The sequence below is a fragment of the Falco biarmicus genome, chromosome 11 (genome assembly GCF_023638135.1).
Source record: "Falco biarmicus isolate bFalBia1 chromosome 11, bFalBia1.pri, whole genome shotgun sequence".
Lineage (NCBI taxonomy): Eukaryota > Metazoa > Chordata > Aves > Falconiformes > Falconidae > Falco > Falco biarmicus.
The window spans coordinates 29,066,630-29,088,377 of NC_079298.1; the positions used below are offsets into that span (position 1 = coordinate 29,066,630).

Genomic DNA, 21,748 nt, shown 5'->3' on the forward strand with positions numbered 1-21,748 from the left:
TATCATAGGACTGATTCTTTACTTGTGTAAATTAACTCATTACAAGTCATGGTAATTTCATTTATCAGGGTGGAATGTTTACACTCAATTTAATCCAAAGTGCTGAGTAATGTAAATAAGGGATAGAGACTTATTAGCATTTCACATATGTATTTTCACTTAATTAGTTTTTATTAAACAGGAGGAAAACAAAGTGATAAATACTGACTTAATAAAACAATCTTAGGTCTTCTATTTAGGATAAAAATCACTGGTGCACTGGGGTTTTAAACACAACACAGATGCAACTGGCATAGCATGGCCTAGACTTCCTGAGGCCAGCACCTCTTACCATGGTCCCCACAGAGCCACACACAATCCCTGATGACCACTTCTTCTAACATCTGGCACCCAAATAAAGAAAAAACTGGGTCACCATTACTAGCTTTACTAATTGTCCCCTCACACACACACACAAACTGTCCAGCCGTATTTCTGTGTAACTGCAACAAACTTGACAGTAAAGGAAAACAAAAATTTGGGAAGATAACATCACATTTCACAAAACAACTGGGCACATTAAACAATCCGGCCAAGACGACCCCATGAATCAAAGTGCATGAATCAGGTACTTTTTTTTATTTAATGTCAAGCCAGACTGAGTAGTTAATTAACATGATTTATTCAGCATACCTTTTCCTGGACATTTTCATCATTTGCCAGGGCACAAGCATCACCTGAAGCATATTGCACTGCCGATGAAAGACTGTCTTTACAAAAGACATGCCAAACAGGAAGCCTATTAAAAAAAAAAAAGTCAAAGTCTTGATTTAAAAACCGAAGAAATGATATTTTAAAATTCCCTCAGCACTGTCCCCCTCAACCTTTTTTCAGCTGTTCCCAAGAGATGCCAATAAAAAATACACATATACAGTTCATAGATACTAGTCTATCAAAACCATTGGAGGACTTAACTTTAAGAAATTAGTAACACAAAACACATGACACATTTACTACTTCCGGAAGACAAAAGTATCAGCAAAACAGTTATTGTATGATACCATGTCACAAAGCAGAAGCTGACAAATTGGTGAAGTTGCTGCTGGTTAGGAAGTATTTGAATTAACTATACCTTTTGTCATACAGTAACAGGATATCTTAACAATGATTATTACTAAGCAAAAACTAAAGCCACAGATTCAAAAAATAAAGCTGCTTACTTCCCTGATACAGATCAGGCAGAGCATCATCAAGCACATTTAAGAGAATTACAGAAAGTATATTAAACAAAAGGCCCATGCAAAAGCCAATGAAAACAGAGACAAATGGCAAACCAGGTGCTGGCTTTAGATACAACCTCCATAGAGATTTGTTTTGTACTTTCAGTTCAGAACAGTTTTGCTTCTTGGTAGAAATGGATTTATTTCCATAGAAAAGCAGCCAGCATCTATACAAGCACTTGCACCAGACCAGCATCTTTAGTCACAAAAGTGGTTGCACCAAGTGCATGGCCGTGTCACATCCTAGGCAACACCCGCAGAGCAAAGCATTAGGCTGGAGGGCCAACGGCCAGCAAAGGTCTTCATGCAGTCTTTGAGTAAGCCCAGGAAAATGCTGGGCAAATTGAGCTTTTAGTGGAGTTTTCAACAATTCTCGAACAGAGACATGTACCGCTTTAAAGCCAAATGCCTTTCCAGGAGCTACTGCTCCCACGACAGCCAGGTGATCGGTACAGCCCTGTGTGAATTCACACAAGCGTCACTGCGCACCCTGAAGAAAGGGCTGCCTCCTCCTCCTCCAGGAGACAGATCTACAGCAGACCTTCAAGCACGCAGGAAATCTGGATACAGCAACCTTCTGACATAAGTTTTGAAAACTAAAATACAGCCTTAACGGTCAGTCATACCAGTAAGAACATCACTAGATCAGGATTCACTTATGCAACTGGGATCATAACAGTGTTTAGAATCTGAACTACCACTCATCTTAAAAATTTGAAGATCACCTTTATTGGAAAGTATATGCAACACAGATTCCCCCACTGAGGAGGAACCCATGCCACAATCGATCACAGCCAAGTATTATATTTTAAAGTTTCATGCATATATACACATACACACACAGGGAGCACTACTTCTCCAGGTTGCAGGCAAAACACAAAACTGGGCTGTTGCAGAGATACAAACCTATTGCTGCTCCTCCACCCACATCAGTGGGGAGTGGTGGCAAGGCACTAGCCACCCTAAATCCAGGTCTGTGACCACCAGAAGAGCAGAAGATGGTGGACAAGGAACTCAGGGGTTCTGACATGCCTTTCTGGAGACGGGCAAATAAGGTGTCCCAGGTCTGTCTCAGCCCTGCTGCACCTCAGCAAAATTCCCCACCTTTGAGGCAACAGCCTTCCTCTGAACTGAATGGAAGCTCTCAAGCCAGGCAGCAACTGCTGCAGTTACTGGAAACCAAAGCACTGAATATAAGGGTATAAAGACATTTATAACCACTTACTGCAGCAGCTACAAAGTCACATGTCTCAGTTAAGTAGAAAATGAGGTGTATGCGTTCCCACACATCTTCAATTCCCATCCCATCACGTAGTTACTTGTTTGTATTAAGTTTTCCATCAAACCTCTGTCTTATCCTAAGCACAGGACATACACTTCAGAGACTGAATGAAGTGTTACCAGACGTATGGCCTTACTTCCTAGCTCTCACTTGGAAAAATACTTATGCAAATACTTTGAGTAATTTTTTTTATGAAAAGTTGTTGCAGTCATTTCATGGAGAAATTTTCTCATGCTCTTAATTCCAGTACCTCTGGTCTCTCCTTCCAGCTATGACTACTCCCTGATTGTTCATAAAAATAGGAGACAGATCAGAAATTGTATAGAACATATTGTAGCCCATTCCACCCCTTATTACACATGCACACAAATATGTTATTTCCTATCTTGCTTACACTAAGGGGGGACCTTCAGTGAACTGTACAGAGCAACATTAAGTCCCTTAATGATGAAAAGGAAAGATATCATTGGCTATGAATCAACATTTTAAAACACAGGGTATATTTCTCACAACCACTTTAGTACCTACTTTAGCACTTGCAGTCATGAAAAGCACTTAACACAAAAGGCATACATTCCTTGCCTTAATATATTGATACTTTTAACACAACAATTCATGCTTTATTAGAGCATGAACACAGCTTTTAGAAGAATGCAGTTTGACAGCTCATATATTTAAGCTATTCTGACAATCTGTCCAATACCCAATTTGCTTATTTTCAGTAATTCTTCTCAGTCCACTCCCCAACTCAAACATGATGCCTCAAGTCTTCCAAGAGCCCTCTAAGCATGGGAGGGGACTGAAAACTCATTTTGTATATGCATGCATGCACGCACCCACAGGAAAACCTGAGCTCTACTGCAACAGAGGATGCAGCAGGAAGGGTGTACCATTCAACTGCTACCATCGAGCACTGACAGAGCATTAAGAACACAAATCCACAGAACGCAAGGCCACATGAGACCAGCCATTCTATGAGAAGTCAATTAATCACCTTATCAGGACCACTGCTACTCTTCTTTCAGCATTCTACATATGCAGTCAACAGGCATCTTCAGCCACAGGCTGGTAACAGATGTAGCCCACAATAAAAAAAAAATTGCCAAATTGCTTAGCACGTCTGTTAAGCAGTTCTCTATATTCAGAAAGAGAACAAACATGAAAACTTAAGTGTTAGTTTACAGCAAACGGAATCCTGGAGTTTAATAAACTTGCACAGTATGTCCAGTGAAAGCCCAGCAGCTTCTGCATCTGTCTATGCCAATATATCCTTCCCTTTCTCGTGACTGAAGAGAAGCATTTGAACGGTGACTTGGAAGCAAGCAGATCTAATGCCCAAATAATACTGGAGATCAGTCACTAGATATACTGTCTCAGGTACAAAGTGTATCTTCAAGTAACAAAATAGTGTAGAAATGACTTCAAGAGATTGTTCCAAACACATAACCAACAGTTAGCAACTTACATGGATAGGGAAGCTTTTGTTAGTTCCATTTCTGGTAAGTATGACTCAAAATAGCAGCTGCTATTAAATCTCATAAAGAACAAAGAAACTTAGGCATGAGTCTTTTAGTGTCATCATTAATGTAATTGAAAAGCTATTTTTCAGCGTGATGTGCGCAAACCCAAAAGCAAAAGCTGCAAGCCCAGACACAGAAGCTGGGGGGAAAAACTTTACTCTTCACAGGGCAGGCACATACCGTGGTTCTCTACTGAAGCAGAAAGCCTGCTCACCCCTATCTGCACGGTGCAGTACACTTATTGCTATACAAATTGGCTACGGTCTACTGATGGCGGTTAGGCTTTTGAAAAGGAACGCACTGTAATTCAAAAGTGCAGGTGGTTTTGAAACTGCAGTGCAGGTTTCATGTGAAAGGGTGTCCAGTTCTAATTTGGTAAGTAATTGTGAAGGAGGCTGCAGAAGAGTATCAGAGATAGGAAAGTATTGATAACTTTTGACAAGCATAAAAATCAAGTAAGAAGTAAACAACTGGTAAGAAAAATTATTCATACAGTTACAGCTGACCAAAAAAAAAATAAATCCAAATTAGCAACATCTGAAGAGCAGTTTCCCCACAATTTGATCTGCCCAGAGAAAAACAGCCTAAGGTTTCCTTCCCAAAGTCTTCATATGAAAAAAATTAACACTCACACAAGATTCAGTTCAAACATATCTGTCCTCTAAATGACTCAAGAGTTTTTTTAAATTCTTCCCAAACAAGACCTACTTTTGGACACTGGAGAGTGAAGCAGTTCAAAGCAGTTTACAGTTGATACCTGTGAGACAGCAATTTTAAGCAAAAAGAAAAATCAAAGGAAGCTGTGACCAGCATACCGATGACCGAGCCGCCCCCAAGCGCAGCGGGAACAGCCTCTCCAAGGCCATCCCTGACATTTCCTGCACATCTCCGAGGGTTGTTATGGGTTGTATTACCGACAGGTGCAGATGCACCAACGCCCAGCAGCTAAGGGGGAGAAAGGACACATCACATCCCCGCCATGTGACACTTCACTACCGAAAACATGCACAGGATCAGCTCAGAATAGGCCTGTGCAAGAGAAGGACGGCGGGTTTTGGACCTAGGGGCGGAGAGCTGGCAGAGCAGGCCTGTGAACGGGGCAGAGGCACCTTGGTTTGGATTAATCAGGTAAAAAATGAGATAAGCTGCGTCAAAAGGAGGAAGGCAGGAAAATACCTTTTTGCTTTGAACACGTCCTACAGGTCTGCAACTGCTGTCGCTAGCCTGTCAGAGAGAACAAGGCTCTATGAGAACCAGTAGCTCAGCAGATCTGCATCCGAACTCTGGAGTCAGCAGTGATCTGCCTTCCAGCCACAGGCAATGCAGAAAAAACAGCAAAAGGAGGGAACCCTCTCCCCAGTGACTTAATGGAATCAATCTTTTTCTCAGCTCAACAAGAGGAACTTGCATTTAAAAGGGCCTGCAGAACAAAATAAACCTCTCAGAAAATGAAGACAGGGCTTTTAGGACTGTGACATTATTTCACCCCATCAGAGGCAGAAAGCTATTTGCAAGGCACCGACTGCTTCAGCACAGTCTCCCCAGACACAACACTTACTTCTGTATACAAAGTGGAAATAAGCGTTGATAAATGCCATGAAGAACTATTAATCTTCCCTAACGCTGGCCAGAATACTAACAACAAACAACAACAAAACCCACACCATTCATTTAGAAGCCATTTATTACCACAGAACAGCAGCATGCATTACTAAGATAATTTTAAAAGTTATGATGGCTCTTCAAGGAATAAAAAAGCTGAAAACTAGATCTACAGATCTAGACTAAGTAAGGATGCTGCCAGCAAGGTACTGATACCATCTCATTTCCTTCCACTACCCACTAACTTTATTCATGCACTAAAAAAAACAAACCCCAAAACAAACAAAAAAAAAAAAAATCAAGCTTTTTTGCAAATTCTTTACCAATCCATTGTATTTCACAATCAATTTAGGTTTTTAATCTTGCCCACTCTTTGCAAAGAATGTGCTCTCCAAACTGTCAAACTGAAATGCGACACAAAAAAGCCAGTTACTTAATTTATTCAACACAAAGATACTTTTGACAATACTGAACTTTATAGCTTCAGACAACGAGATTCCAATCAGCAGTTTAAAAACACGGCTTTCAGCATTTTAAATGCATTAGCATGCAAAGACTGCAAAAGAAGGTTACAGTTGCACCATATACTTCCAGATTGAACTGATTTACTGCCTGAAGGGGGTAGTCCTGCATCCCACCTTCAGCCACACATTTCTCTGCACCCCCTGATGTGATCTTGGGATTGTGGACACAATGCCAGTAACTTCCAAGGACCAGAAAGCCAGCATTGGGCTGGAATATATTCAGATAAAAAGATCTGAGAAGACAGAGGGAGAACATACCATTTGTTTGTGACTGTCCGCTATTGTTCCAAGTTAAACAACAGAAACCAAGGACGAGGAGTTAACAGCAGAAAACCTCTTCATTCCTTCCTTACAGTGCTATCAATATTACTCTCATCCTTTCCCAGGAGAGGCTGCTGAGATAACAGCCACCTTTGCAGCACGTAACTGTATACTGCTTCGATCCACTGCCCATAGTAGACAATAGCTTCTATTAGATGCACACTGCAATACATATCTCTTCCTTCTTGAATAACCAGATACCCTATTTCAGGCACTTAGAGCAGGACAGAAGTCACAAACCCCAGCCTCAGAGGGTGTCCCCTCCAGAAGTGCTCAAACAAACAGGCAGCTCCTAGTGATTCCTGGTAACAGACTTCTATAATACTGCACTGAAGATTGCAGCTTAAGAGAATCTCCCTGCGTTGTCAAACTCATCTTTAATGCAAGGTTTGGAGAAAAGAACACATCCTGGAAAAACACAATAAAACCTGATGCTAACCACAAAGGCTACAGGAAAACAGTAGAACAGCCATGAACTGTGAATAAACCTCAAGGCTTTTAGAGTCTATAGTAATGTCTACACTAACTTATACACCATTGAAGATTTCCCTCGCTGCTTAAATTCATGAGCTTGTCTACACAATACTGCAACAGCAGGCTCAGAATCAGAAGCAGCTGTGGTGCACCATGCTTAAAACTCACTGTAAATGCAAAACAGTTTAACACGGTGCCAAGGATTGGAATGTTAGCATAAATTTTGCAACATGAATTTTGTCCTAGATCATTGTAAAGCTGCAATCACCCAACTTCCAGACATTTTATTATGTATTTTTAATGGACGTCTTACCTTTAAAAGGATTTCAACAAAACCTTGATTGCCATTCTAGAACTCAGCTCAAAGAAGGTTCCTTTGAGCACCTAAGCTCTTTTTGAACTGTTGGAAACTTCTACTGATATTCCAATCCAGTTTAAGTCATTTATACCAATATTTTTTAATCACCCAAGCAAAAGTTCTTTACTCTAGCTTTGGGATCAGTCTGCCTGTTACACCAGCTCAGTATTTTCACCAAGAATTACACAAAAGTTTTTAGACTTGCAGTTCTATATTACCCTGTCCTCAGCCAAAAGTTTTCAAGCAGAAATAAAATCCTCTTCAGGCAGAAGGGCTGGTAGCATCTCCAAGTGTTAACTACAGCAACATTGTACATCCTCCCCTTGAAAGAATTCACCAAAAGATGGATTAGTAATGAAAACTAAAGACACGAAAAGCAAAAAAGCCAGAAAGTATTCTGTAACATATTCAGTGATAAGAACACTAAAGCGAAAAAGAACTAATAACAGGTTAGAGGAAGCCATTTCAGAAGAAGTTGAAATTAAGTGCTGAAGTGAGGCACATCTCATTGGAACTTCATGAGGGGGGTACATATGCCACTTTAGTACACCCCTTGCATAACACACACACATCTGAAGTTCCTAGGACAAATCTTTCAGGAGACACTGCTTGAAAGCACCGATTTTAAAATTATTTTAGAAGGTATATATTCAATAATTCAATGAGCCAAGCATTTGTTTTGCATAAGACACCAGAGGCCCTGTTTGCATACACCACTTTCAGCTTGAGCAGGCTATATGCTAAGCATATTGATATTTTAATTTTAAAGAGTCCAAGAGTTCCAGTGCAGCTTTTGACCCAACGTTAACTACAATGCAAAGACACCTCCAAACAAGACACTCGGTATCTAGGAACATACTTTTCCATCCTGAAATCAGATGCCTGGAACAAAAGTTTTGGTTATATGAACAATGCCCAAATAATTTCTTCCTGCCATAAAACGTACACACACAGTGCTCATTTTACAATCCGCCTTCTGAAGAGATTTAAGTAACTGCACAAGAGGGGAATTGCCAGATAAAATCCTGAGCCCTGTTACAAGCAAGTTACACTAGCAGTTCCACCCAGATCATTAGGGCACTCTTCTGCAAACACAATACTCTGCTGAAAAGAGGATTTCTATGGCAAGAGAAACGTTACACTGGAACACAAGCCTCTCAGTCCCCAACACCTTTCTGTTATTAACAGATGCAAGCTCAAGGTTTAAGCCAAAAGTCAGTAATAAAGTCAATAAATGTTCAGTTAGCAAAACCTCTACTTCTGTGATCTCTAATCTGGCTTGCATAGCTTTTGCCTGTGCAGAACAGGAGCGGCAAAATAAACACAAGTGATGTTATCACACTCCCAGTATAGCATTGTTTTCTTCAGAGCTCCCCCTGCATAACAAGAAGCTTTCAACAAGCACACCTTCAAAAATGTAGAAGACTAATGTAAGCCAAAACTAGAAATATCTCATTGAAATTCACATAAATCTTCACATCAATAGGCAGGAAGACAAAGCAATCTCTAAATCTAGCCCCTTTCAACGTACCTGTATCTAGGCTTTATTCCTGGCCATACTGCTGACCCAATCTCACCTTTACAATTTTCAGGCTACACTCTCATTATGGATTTCAGAGTCAGAGCTACTAGACCAAGGGTTTCCCCATCAGGAACAGCTCATCTTGCTGCTCAGCCGCTTTTATACAAGCCTGACTCTACTGATGCAGCATATTCAGCGTAACAACTAAAGAATCCTGATGTGCACATGCACTTATCCCCATCGTCCTTTTACTCACAGTTATAAAACTGAGGATGATGAAAGAGTTCATAAAAGCTAAGTAGACTGGGGTGTAGAAAGCACTTTGAGATAGAATGAATCACAGAAAGACAAATTAGTCTATGCACAATTTCTTTATTCAACTCAAAGCTCATGCTTTGAAAGTGCATCTTATGGCAGGCAAAAGCTGATGCCAGAGCAATTTATACAAGGTACTCCTCAAAAAACTATCACAGCTAGTCTCAACTCAGATAGTACTAGTATCCCTTATAAGCTTCTAAATCTACTCCACTTATTCAGCTCTGTATATTGTCAAACTACAAAGCACTGCAAATTGTAAAAGTATTTATGATTATCCACACAAAGGGATTAACTGAAGCATAAAAAAAAATCTTTGCAAATTCAGGACAACAGGAGTCATTTCTCATGCACAAAGCTCCAATCTGCACAGATGCATATTATTTTTAGAGCACTACATTCCTAAGCCTTACCTCCATCAGAAGCATTTCTCTAAAGCCATGCAGCCATCACACTCTTTTGAACTACTTGGAACAACCTCACTGGCTCAGTCAGATTTGTCAGAGAGCTGTGAGTGTTCCAGCTTCAGAAAGTCTCAAGTACCAATACCTCTCTGATCCTGCACTCTCAAAGAGCATCACATTGTTTTTATTGAAAAAACACCAGCAAACAAATCCCTAAACTCAAGCTTCTGGGCTTTTTGTACATTTCCTAATACAGAGTCACATTTTTAACTTACAAGATGAAACCTTTTGAAACACCTTCCAGTTAAAGAAAGTAGGAATCAGTCTTTTCCACACACACACACACTTCCTTTTTACCAATTGATGCTCCTCCATTGGACCAACTTCTTTAGGCAAGCATTAAGGTGCATGACGAGAGATTTTAAAAAATGCCTATTTTGATGAAACTAAGCTTAAAGGAAGAAGCAATGATCTAGCCAGAAATACAACAAAGCCCAGACATAAAAAAAAAAAAGATGAGTCCAAATAGCTCCAAGAGAGTTTTCAGCAATTGTTTTGTCTTGTGTTTTTTACCCCTTGCTTTTTTAATTTGATTATCTGTTGACCACTAGGTTCACGTGTAAGAAAAGTTTCTCTCCTACTAGCATTAAATCCTTTGAAGATTACATTTCAAGACAACCAAATTTAAAAAGCCAACATTTGTCACACTTGCCAACATTTATAACACAAAGCCTTCCATTTACTATTTAAAGTTTCTTAACTGCCTATGCGAACAAAGTTGCTGGTTTTCTTTTTAGTAAAAAGTTAAATACATCACAACTTACAGCCCACAACAGAGTCCAGCAACAATGCAGGAATTAATACACTTCAAGACTTTCCAATTACAACTCCAACATGGTTACTGAAATTAGAGCAAGCCACAATGCCAGCCTACAGACTGAGGGTTTTCAGCTCTCCAACGTGAATTTATGTTCAGACAACAGACTGGGGAACTAGAGTTGTAACTCTCCCAACATTTAAATCAAACTACTGGCCCTTTAATCAAAAGCAGCCAGAGCGAGCAGGGTAAACACGATCTGAACTTTTTTTTTAATATACTATAAGGTTTGGGATACTCTAGTGCAAGCCCCAAGATCAGTTAAGACACTACTTGAAAGAGCAATCTCTTAAAGAGTAAGAAAATAACTTGGCTCAATTTTTCTCCTAACCATACCCAAGATGAACACAGGAGTTACATGGGCATTACAGAACAAACGTATTATTTCAACTAGTTAAACATGATACTACTTTATCAATATGGAATAGGTACCTGATTTTTTTCTTAAACATAAGAGTTCAGTTAAACCAGCAGACTAAGGCCACAGCAACAAAAAAACTACTCTGATGATCTATGTACCCTTAAGCTGACAACAGCTTTGTTAACAAATTACCACAAGGCAGAAACAGGTTATTAACCCTGAGGACACAGGAAGAAAGAAATAAGAACTCTTTTCCTAGTAATAATCCCAACTATACAAGTAGAAACTTCCATGAGAAGCAGCTCAGTTGTCCGACGAGTAAAAGAAGAGCTGTTTAGAGACAGTTCATCAGCTTCACAGATCACTTAAAACACATCTGGCTAGGAGCTTTTCTGTTTAAAATCTGCTAAATGTAAACACAGCAACAGAGTTTTCAAACACTTTTTAGACTCACTGTTTTGTCTCCTAAAGACAAAAACGTGATGACACAAATCAAATTTGGTCCAGGATGGTCCCAACTCAACAATGCAAGTGTCAGCACTAGATGTGCAACGGATTCTATACAGAGTGATGTCTGGGCTCCCCTTTCTTCATCCAACTAGAATCAACTACGAGACAACCCTGAACTTCCAGGCTATTTCCATTGCTTTTAAATTAGGTATTTAAACAATTTACAGAAAAGGTACTAAAGTAACACGAGACACACAATTATCTCTAACGACTGCTGCCGTTCATTTTTCAATATTTGCAATCTGCTGTTCAAACTGGCTAGCATTTCTCAAACAGTGAGTCACGGAGTTCAAAAGAGGCCAAAGTTTAAGAAGCTTAGAACTTACCATACAGAAATACAGCCCCCCAGTATCCCTGTCCTAACAAATGTCATCTTTTAGCAAGTTTGAAAACAAAACGAACAGAAGATGATGAACAAGGCAGAGCCAAGATAATCGCACGAAAAACACTCCCAAAGAGAGAATCAAAGCGAGATGAGAGGGCTCGGTGGCTTTAATTGAACACCACTCCAGCCAGCCTGAGAAAATCCGTTTCAAGAACGAGGCACCCTGATCTTCCACAGAACACTGCGGGAGTTTAGCGTGAAAACGCAAAGGCAAGAGCCGGCCTTGCAGCGAAAAGCACCAAGTGCCCCAAAACCCCTTCAGAAGTGCCGGTAACCACGAAGCCCCGACGCCTGAAGGGCTCACCCCCCCTCCCCGCCCCGGCACCGCTCGCTTTGGGGAGCGTTGCAAACGACCATCGCAGCGGCGGGCAGTGCCCCCAGGTCGCGGCCCGCCCGGCAGCACACGGCTGTGCCTCCCGCAGGCAGCGCCGTCCCCCCCCCGGCGGCACCCTCCGCCCCCGGGGGCCACCGGCTCTCAGTAACCCCGGCGCCCCCCCCGCCGGGCCCGGGGTAGAGGGACGCTCCCCGGGCAGGGCAGGCGCGGCCCGGGCCCCCCAGCAAGGCGGCAGGGCTGGGAGCGGGCCCGCCCCCCCGCTCCTCCCCGAGAGCGCCGGGCGGCAGCATACCCCCGGCCCCGGGAGGCCCCGGCGGAGGCGCGGCCGACACTCACCAGAGCACGGCGCAGAGGAAGAGGCAGGAACCCAGGGCCAGCCGCCTGCGGGGCGGCTCCTTCATCGTCTCCCCCGTCTACCTGCGGCGGCCGGGAAGCGGCGGCGCATCCTCCCCGGCAGAGGGGCGGCGGGAGAAGCGTGCGGCGGCGGAGGAGCGGCCCCCTCTGAGCGCGGCTCCCGGCGCGAGGCGACAGGCGGCGGCGCGAGCGCGGCCCTAACCGCCCGCCGGCCCGGGCCCCTCGCCCCGCCCCTGAAGCCCTTCACGCGCTGAGCTGGAAGGATACGCGTCACCCTCCCCGCCGCTCCGCCACGCCCCCTCGCGCCGCCGCAACCAATGGGCTGAGCGTCTGGGAGTGCCACCGCCTTCCAGCCCCTGTCAGCGGCGCCGATTGGTTCCTCCACTCGGACGCGGCGGCGAATCAAAAGAACGGCCTTCTCTTTCCCCGCCCCCCAAGGACCCCTGCCAGGTGCCCGCGTGAAACAAGCCGTTAAAGGGAAATCGCCGTAGGAATAAATGACGGCTGGCAGCAAACCGAGGCCGCTAGGAAAGAGAGGAGCGTCATTGCCTCCGGTTCGGGGGGCGTTTTGAGGAACGACTCCCCGACATGACAGGGGTTTTTTTAAATATTTTATTTTTGATCAGGCTTCTCCACAGGCTGCCCCGCAGAGCTGAGCGCTGATTGGTGTCGGTTGAGGCCCCCAGCAGAATGGCGGCCGCGGAGTAGGCGGGGGAGCCCCGCCCGCCAGCGGGCGGAGGCGCGCGGGGGCTGCTGGGAGCTGCAGTTCCTGGGCGGGAGCGGGGCGGCGGCCATTTTGCAGGAGCCTTTAGGCGGCCCGTGCGTGAGGCGCGGTTGGGCTTAGGCTTCCCCGCTGAGTACCGGATGGCTGCATGGCCAGTGCTTATACGCACAAGGGGTGCCAGAAAAGTGTCTGAGGTGGTTCAGTGCGTATGTAGTCATTGCGGGAGCAAAAGTCGAAGCAGGGTTTGCCTGGCAGCTGGCCAGGTGCATCCTGAGGCCCGCACGGGGAGTGCTTTCCTTGGAGCTGTGCCCGGGGCCTGGCAGCCTGGCCAAGCCTCCCCCCAGCCCCACAACTGCCTGCGCAGTCCATCCCGGTTTCCATCCCTAGCATTGCCTTCGCTCTGCTGGCTGGGGCTGGGAGATGCTTGGGGGGGAATACAGGCCAGGAAGCTGTAAGGGTGATCTTGGCATCTGTGGGTGCCCGCCCCCAGCGTGGGACAGAAGAGAGTTGTCTTCCCTGGTACTGGCGTGTTTGGGTGGACTGGTAGAAAAACACAACAGTTATTATCAAAAGAACAGGATTTTTCAGATAGCCAGGCCTAAATCTGCCCATCTGAAGCATGGTGTTGGAAGGTGGGCTTTCCACTGCCCTGTGGTAGTCAAGCAAACCATCCTTGCAGCTTACCCTCACCAAAAAAACGGCTCAGGATTGGGGCTCCCAATGTGATCAGTGCCACAGCAAGCGGCAACGTGTGCTGCTCTCCCAGCCCACGGGGCATTTACAGCCGTCCTGAAAGGCACAGGTGGATTAGTCACAAGCATGCTGTGTTGGAAACATGCACACGTCAGGACTCTGAACAAGGAAGGACAGCTTTGCCCAGAGGGAGGCATGGGAGGGTGTGAATCATGGCAATCCTAACAGGAGCAGGGCCCTCCCAGGCCATAGCTGCTGTTTTCCCCAGAGGAGTTATGGCCCCAGCCCCATGAACCAGCCCTTACGGCCATCCCGGGGTACTCCCAAACAGGACGGGGTGTTTGCAGGGCTTAGCTTGGAGCTGCCGAGCTGCAGGATGGCGTGACTAGAGTCAGCCAGCTGCAGGTAAATGTTCCCAGCCAGCAGTGGAAACCTCTGGAGAGTCTTTATGTCTGTTCTTTTCCTGATTTTTTACCCAGTAATTTTGTGCTTTCGTTAATACTTGGCATCCCCTGCCATTCTGAGAGCTCTGCATGCCACAGTCAGCAGACAGGCCTGCGTGCCAACACATTGAAGAAAAGGGAAAAGGGAGAAGCTCCAGCTTTGTGCCCCATCTCCACACAGGCTCGGGTTTAAATCCCCCTGGCCAGCAAACCGTGGTCTGCCCCGTGACAGAAACAGCCTGTCCTGCAGTGCTCGAGAAGGGGGCTGTTGCAGGAGGATCCTGGGCAGATGTCTGCTGTGTCTCTTTGGAAAATAGGGGCATAACAGCGCAGGGGACAGTGAGCTAGGGTACAAAGCAGCACCCACTGCCCCATACCTTGCAGCTTGGCCAGAAGCTTGGCTTGGAGCTGCTGGACGAAGCTGTAACTTGTTAGGTTGAACAGGAGGAAATTCCTGTGCAAGTCACTGGTAGGTTTTGGAAGAAGCCCATGGGATTTAACGTGAACCTCTAGCAGAAGAAAATAGACTTACTAAACCACAATATGGATCAGATCAAGATGAAAGTAGCCAGGAGGGCAGCTCTGACAGCGAGTGGCTTTGCTTTGTGTCCCCAGTGCGATGCCTGCCACAGAGCCCTCTGGCAGCTCTCCCAGTGGGTCAGTGGTGAGCTCGGCTGCCTCAGCACCACTCACCTCCCTGGTCAGGTTCTGTCGCCCCAGGAGCGCTGATGACGCAGGAACAACCTAACTGGTTACAGGAGTGAGGCGAGTCCTGAAAAACACTTGAGAAACTGCTTTGTGGCTTCAGTGGGGCATGAGCCAGCACCTTTGCCATGAGAATTTCTTCAGCCTTTTGCAGTGCCCGAGCTAAGACATAGCACAGCGGCAGCGTGGTTCCATGGCTGTGTGGGCACTTCACTGGCCTTGGGACAGTTGTGAGCAGAGATGGGGTGTGGAGGGCCCAGCTGTGCCTCCAGGGACCTGCCACAGGGCCATGCCCAGAGCAGCACGTGTGCAGAAGGCCTCTGTGCCCAGGGACGCGCCTCAGCACCAGCTCTGGGGAGCTGCCTCGGTGGTGGGAATTCCCTGTGGGAGCAACAGCCCACGTCCCACAAGCAGCTGTTTTAACCACGTTGGGGGAGTATCGCAGATCTCCCTCTTCAGGGCTGGAGGATGCCACAGAGAGGCAGGGCAACGCGAGCTTCAGCTGCAGCTGCCTCCCTCTGCCTCCTGCCAGGACGTGACTCCCCAGGGAGGCGTGTAGGACTCGTCTCCTTCATGGATGCTGTCAGGATTACGGTACCTTCCCTTCTGAGTGAGAGGGGGGTGTCAGCACAGGGAGGTGCAGAGCAAGGCATACACCTGCACACCTGGCGTCCTGCCTCTGACCAGAGGATTTACCCATGCCCAACCTGACCCAGCAGGCAGAGAGCAGTTCTTCATCCCACCAACACAGCCTTGGCCACAAACAGCACGTTGGGGATGGACAGGACCAGAGCAGTAGCGAAATCCATCCATGAAGCATTAGAAATTTGAACTGCTTTGCTGTCTGCTAGAAGAGCTGGTAAATGTTCGTTAACCCATTGCTAAGCATTTCCAGGCAGAGCACTTGTCTCGGTGCTGGCAGGCAGTGCTTTGCTCGGGGCCATGCCACAAAGTACTGCTGGGACCGTCTCCATTGTCAGCCTCTATCATGCTCCCAGGACAGTAATTCTTCCAGCCTCCTCGCCAAGAGCTTTTCCTCAAGAGGAGGGGAAAAGGCTGTGAAGCCGCACTTGCTCAGCCCATGCAGCTGCTCTTGACTGGCACAGCTCCTGCATGCCACGGTCCCGTTACCAGCTGGGAATTAATCACATACAGCTTAGAGCAAACACAGCTAAAGAGCTGTCACGGAAGACAGATCATTTCAGGGGAACCATGACAGTGACTGGTCAGGATACTGGAGAAAAAGCCCCTTTGAGTCAGTCCCCACCAGGTATGAGCGTCCACCAAATAAGTCTGGTGTCATCAGCCAGACAGAGATTTCGATTCATCACCTCTGACATACCCGCACATACCAGTACTTGCTAAGCTTGTTTCCCAACCGCTGATAAGATGAGCAGTATAATGGTAAAAAAAAAGTAAATTACAGATTACACAGTCTCTCAACTAAAGCCCATAATTAACCCAAAGCCCAATGTACTGTAGGGTTACCCGGCAACAAATATTTGCATGGGATTCTCAAAAAGCACTGCATGTTCACAGCAGGATTTTGGCTTGCTCTTGGCCAAATCCCAGGATGAGGCGAGCTGGTGCAGTTCCCATGAAGGGTTAGTCCTGCCGCGGAGCTGAATTCAAGACAGCGTGTCACCCGACAGCGCACGTACCTGCATCCCCTGGGCGGAGAGGACTCTGCGTGCCTGCAGTGTTGATGTGTAAGTGCAGAGGACTGTGAGCATGGAAAGCACAACAGGTTGCGTTGGTAGTGGTAGGAGAATAATCACTCTGCTGACCGTGAATAAAAGCTGGGTCGTGGTGCTCGACAGCCTGGGTTAGAAGAGCTGGAGGTGGCCACCCAAGGGGCACCTTGGTGCAGTGTTTCTGAGTGGGAGGAAAGAAAAGGTGCTGCTGTTTTACCTGCAAACGCTGCACAGTGATGGGACAATGCTTGTCCATTGTACTCTTAACACTCAAATGGACCTGGTGTGTTGTACAGGCTGTAGAATATCTCCCACAGATACTGGGGTGCTGAGGCCATGGAGCAGTGTTAGACTTCTGGAGAGACACCCGATCCTGGGTTACACCCTTTGTCTCTCAGCACCTTCCAGCATTTGGCTGCTGCAGATGCTAAGCCTTCTCTTCCATTCATCCCTATCTGCTCTTTACAAAGGCATCTTGTTTTCCCCAGTGTTTGGTTGGGGGTTTTTTTTCACATGTGATTTAATTCACACAAACTACTTCCTCTTCTGACTATTGATCTTGGCTCCTTACTGGTTAAAATAAAGTAAATCTTTTGTAAGCAGGTTCTGACAACGCAACTTTTGTTCCTTCCAGACACAATTTCCTGTTTGATTTCCTGACCATTTCTTATTTAGTAAAGGAAAAGCTGTAAACTGCAAGATTGCTTCAGAGAGCTTCCTGTGACTTTAGATGAACTGTTAACCACTTATAGGAGAGAATCCAGCAAACCTGTGTAAAACTTCTTAAAAATCCTGAATTTCTTTTATTTCTTCTGCAATTCACACTGGAGAGAAACAAGCTGTGGGAAAAAAAAAGGGGGGAGGGCGGGGGTTGGAATAATTTCCCTTGCATAATCAAGCAGGAGCAACTCTGCCTCCAGCTGAGCTGATAACTGCTCTTTTATAACTCAACTCAGAGATACAGGATTTCTGGGGAGGGTGGCTGCAAGGTGTCGCCCCTGGGATGAGGCGTCAGGGACCATCGATGGAGTTTGCACCAGCGATTCTGCTCGTGTCACACCTCTGCCCAGCTGGGGCTGCTGCGCTGTCCCACGAGGAGGGGCCGGGGGTCCTGGACGTCCCCCTGCACGGACACTGATTCCTGCTCCCACAGCCTCCTTTAAAACCCAGGGGATGCCACGCTGGGTTGCTGGGCTGTGACCACGGTCACAGCAACCGGCCGATCAAACTGCAAATACACACAGGCCAGGTCACCGAAACGCTTGCTCCGCACAGAGCATCATTAGGTTTACTTAACGTGGGCCGGCGCGGCGGTGTGCAACGGCGCTGAGGAGCGGCAGCAGGTCTCCTCTTGGCAAGCAGGGACAATGGCACACAGTGACACTTGGCAGGGGCTGCGTGACCTGGTATAGGAGAGTGACTGCTCTGATCTCCAGCCAGCCTCAATCCCTCCTGAAAAAGCCTCGAAATCCAGCACGGGTAGATGGTGGCACAGTTCCACGGCTCCTAAAAGCTCTGATGGAGCCATGCCCAGGACCACCTGCGGCAGGCTCAGACCCCTCGCGCAGCAATGGGAGGGCACAGCCGGATCTGAAGAGAGATTTCCTCTGCCTGACTCTGAGCCCCCTCTTCAGTGGCTCAAAACCTGAAAGTCAAAACTTTGAAGAAAATTAATTGAAATGGGAATTCCACTTTTGAAAACATCTGTATTTGGTTTGCTCATTTCATGTGGCTTCGTTTGAATTTTAACTTTGCCTAGAAAAAGGAGATGAAATGACCACTGCAGCGAGGATGCTCAGGTGGGGTGAAGCAGGAAGCCACAGCATCTCCTGGCCCCATTTCGGGACCACAGAGCCCCCACATGACAGAAAACGCCCTTTCCTACAGCCAATGCTGGGGAATGGATAGAAAATGGCTTCAAGGAGAAGGGACCAACTTTCTCCTAGCCTGGCTGGCAGGTGTTCAAGGTACGGCCTTCAGCAGCATCTCGTCTCCCTGCCATGACACGGGAGCAGAGGCCAGTGCCTGCTGCCAGCCGGAGAAGACAATGCGGTCGGCAGCCGAGAGGAGCTGCTCTTGCCGTCTCAGGGGGGGCTGATGGAGCAGGGAAAGTCCAAAAGCTGCTGGCAGTTGAGACATAGATAATCAAAATTAACTCTTGGTTGCATGATGGAAATGCAGTGTGGGACCAGGGGCTTCCAGCAGGGACAAACCCTGTGGCGGGCACCTACAGGTCCCCCTCTGTGCTTCCTGGCAGCCACCATCTGAACCCCCTGGGAAAAGAAAACACAACTCTCAATACAGAAACCGAGAAACGGCAAAACTCTGTGACAGAGGTGTAAATTTTGGGGGAGGCTTTTTTTTCTGGGAGGACAGCGTGGGCTGAAGTTGCCCATAAGCACCGAGGGTGAGCAGAGGGGCTGGGAAAGCACCTAGTGCAACACGGCACCGGGCTTCTTCCCTGGCCTCATGCAAATCGAGGCCAAACCAGGCAACATCGCAGGCGCGTGATCTGGCAGGACGGCACATCTGTGGCTTTGTCAACACAAAACCAAAGCTGAGACACTGAGACACGCACAGAGGCCCCCCCGGGGCTGGGAGAGCGGTCGGGGCCCTGGGGCAGCAGTGCCAGGAGGGTGGCGCAGCTCCGCCAGATGCAGGCGGTAGGGGTGAGAGATGAGAGCTGGCCAGGCAGGGCCCAGCTGCTTCCCTTCCCCTTCTGCCGAGTACTAAAATAAACTAAATTCCCACCTGGCTTCATCCCCTCCCTAGCAGATATTGAAAAGTTGGGAGGAGAGTGAGGGGGTGGCCGGTAGCAGGGAGCGTCACTCCTCGGGGACCTACATGCTGGCAGAGGAACACGCATGTCCTGCAGCGCCGGACCCAGGGGACCCTTGTCTTTTTGGGTAGGGCAAGATTGTGCTGCAGGGAGAAGCACTGTGTGGTAAAATGCACCTCAGCCCCAACATCACGCTGCTCTTTGCAGGCAGGTGGGCTCCTTCTTGGAGGCTCTGGGTTGATGTTCACGGGAAGAGGGCAGGAAGGGCTCCTGGGGTCAACACCTCCCCCAAAACTTCTGTGTTTCCAGGGTGAGGCCATGCTGTGTTTGAACAAATGCTTCTTTAGGAATCAAATTGGAAGGTGAGCACAGAGGAGGATCCTTCTGCAGTGCACCAAGCTAAAGCAGAGATTTACAATCTCTTTTGTCACACCAAATTTTCCCCCAGCTACACTTCCCATAAAAGCCAGCTCACCTGCACACGCTTTCATCAGTGTCCCCCCTTCCCTATCTACTTCTGCCTTTGTTTGCATTTAGCTAAAGAACAAAAATATCCCCTGAGCAGACGGTAAAAACCTCATTAGGAAACTCCGGATCCCTTCACGCCACTTGCTCCATGTCCCAGAGCTGCAAGGGGAGGGGGAAAGCTGCCACATGAAGCTGAGGGTGATGGAGAGCTTGCACGTGGCTCCAGCACCCACCACCCTGGTTACCAGCTCTCCCCAACGGTTCTTTGCTCTCGCCCTCTGGGGATTTGGGTTTTTCAGTGTTTTGCCACCTGCAGCTCTTGATGCCTTTCCACCAGCTGCAGCATAGCTGGGTCAGCACTTCACATCCTCTCCCCACGCTTCAACATCAGGGCTAAACAAGGAGGAACGGAGTCAGAAACCATCAGCAAAGCTTTGTTCCAGAGCTCCAGCGCTGCTGCTGGGGCTCAGGGGCACCCATGTGAATCTGTAAGCCCCTCCTTACTCCCAAATCTTGAATCTCAGATATTTTTCACCTTCCAGCTTCCATGATGACCCATGCTCAGGTCCCACAGGCTGGTTTTAGTTTTTTACGCCCAAGGTCTGGTTTCCTCCCTGCGTTCATTAGAGACGTGCCACGTACAACCAAGGGCTGGGTTCAGCTTACCTGGGCAGCTGAAGTTTGTACTCATCCCACCTGGGAGGACCCTGCAGCTGACAGAGCGCATTGTTGACATCATTTCTGGCTACAGTTTCCTAGGGATATTTTTTTTAAAGCAGGTTAAAATACAAAAACATTACTAGGTGACAGCTTGACCTTCACAGAGTTCCCTTACAAAATGGGACCCTACTGACCCACTGCCCGAAGCTGGCCAGGACCCCAGCTGGGCTGGCTTGTCCCTCTCCCTGGAGCCCAGCGCAGGCGGTGAGGAGGGTGTTTTGCCACGGGGTTTCACTGGTCCATGCTGACCGCCAGGGAATGCCAGGACCGAGGGAGCTCAGTTTCACAGCCACCCCAGAGGCTGTGTCTTCCAGAGGTCACGTCCCTGCAAGCGTGCGCCTTTCCACATCACATCTCTCCTGCCCCAGCTCCTCAGCTGAGCTACACCGCAGCTTTCCCATCCTTCTCTCCCTGCAACAGGCTCAGCAAATCCCAAACCTCACCCTGGAAGATGCCAGTCCAGCCTGGGCTGCTTAGGCTTGATCTCAGTTTCCTGGACTGCTCTCCCCAGCCCTGGGCAGCATTGCTGGGTTTCTCCAGCAGCCTCGGCACCTCCTCAGCTCAGCTCATTGCCTGGAAGGGTGCTAGTTTCCCCTTTCCCTGGCTGCTCTGCCTCCCTTCCCACCACCCTTGTTCTCACATGCAAGCACCCACGTCATGCCCAGCCTGTCCCACGTGCCCCTAGGATGTTGCCATGAGGTAAGACAGCGACTCACCAGCATTTAGGTCCTCTCTGTCCTGGGCAGGGGCTGTGCACCCAGGAATGCCTCTCATGTGGTCTCCAGCGAGGTCCTGGCTTGCGCCCTGGGGCAGGCTCCTCTCCATAGGGCAGGTTGTGCTCTGGAAATTATCTGCCTGGGACAGCGAGCTCTGACACCAAAACTGGTGATGTCCCCTCCAGGAGCTCTTGGTGCTTCCACACTGTCTGGCCTCGGGATGGAGACCCACGGGGATTGTGGCATACTCTCTGCCCTGGCTGCACAACCAGCACTGCAGCATGTGGCCAGGGCCAGTGGGGCCTCCTCTAAGCCCAAATGGGGCAGAGCATCTGCCACCCAAGCTCGCAGGGAGGCCTCTCGGGTGGTGGAAGATGCTACGGCCGGCAGGAGGGCTTGGGGGT

At 47.7% G+C, this 21,748-nt stretch overlaps 1 protein-coding gene and 1 long non-coding RNA gene across 7 annotated transcripts in view; both read right to left on the bottom strand.

The window, feature by feature from the left end:
• Positions 1-12,640, bottom strand: part of SUCO (SUN domain containing ossification factor) — a 40,928-nt gene extending 28,288 nt beyond the window's left edge. For 3 of the 5 annotated variants that reach the window (XM_056355755.1, XM_056355756.1, XM_056355759.1), the window contains exons 1-2: positions 12,385-12,640; positions 673-778 (exon numbers count right to left, since the gene is read on the bottom strand). In XM_056355755.1, the coding sequence (XP_056211730.1) occupies positions 673-778; positions 12,385-12,449 (171 nt within the window). In that variant the 5' untranslated portion in view covers positions 12,450-12,640. The remainder of the gene's footprint in view (positions 1-672; positions 779-12,384) is intronic. The other 2 variants (XM_056355758.1, XM_056355754.1) reach the window with 1 other exon arrangement.
• Positions 12,641-12,895: 255 nt separating this feature from the next.
• Positions 12,896-21,294, bottom strand: LOC130157207 (uncharacterized). 2 transcript variants are annotated; one of them, XR_008824732.1, is made up of 3 exons: positions 20,763-21,294; positions 16,942-20,663; positions 12,896-16,842 (listed from the first exon to the last, which is right to left on the bottom strand). It is a non-coding gene; the product is annotated as an uncharacterized LOC130157207 (long non-coding RNA). The 2 variants fall into 2 exon arrangements; XR_008824733.1 differs by having other exon boundaries at positions 12,896-13,666; positions 13,811-20,663.
• Positions 21,295-21,748: the final 454 nt, after the last annotated feature.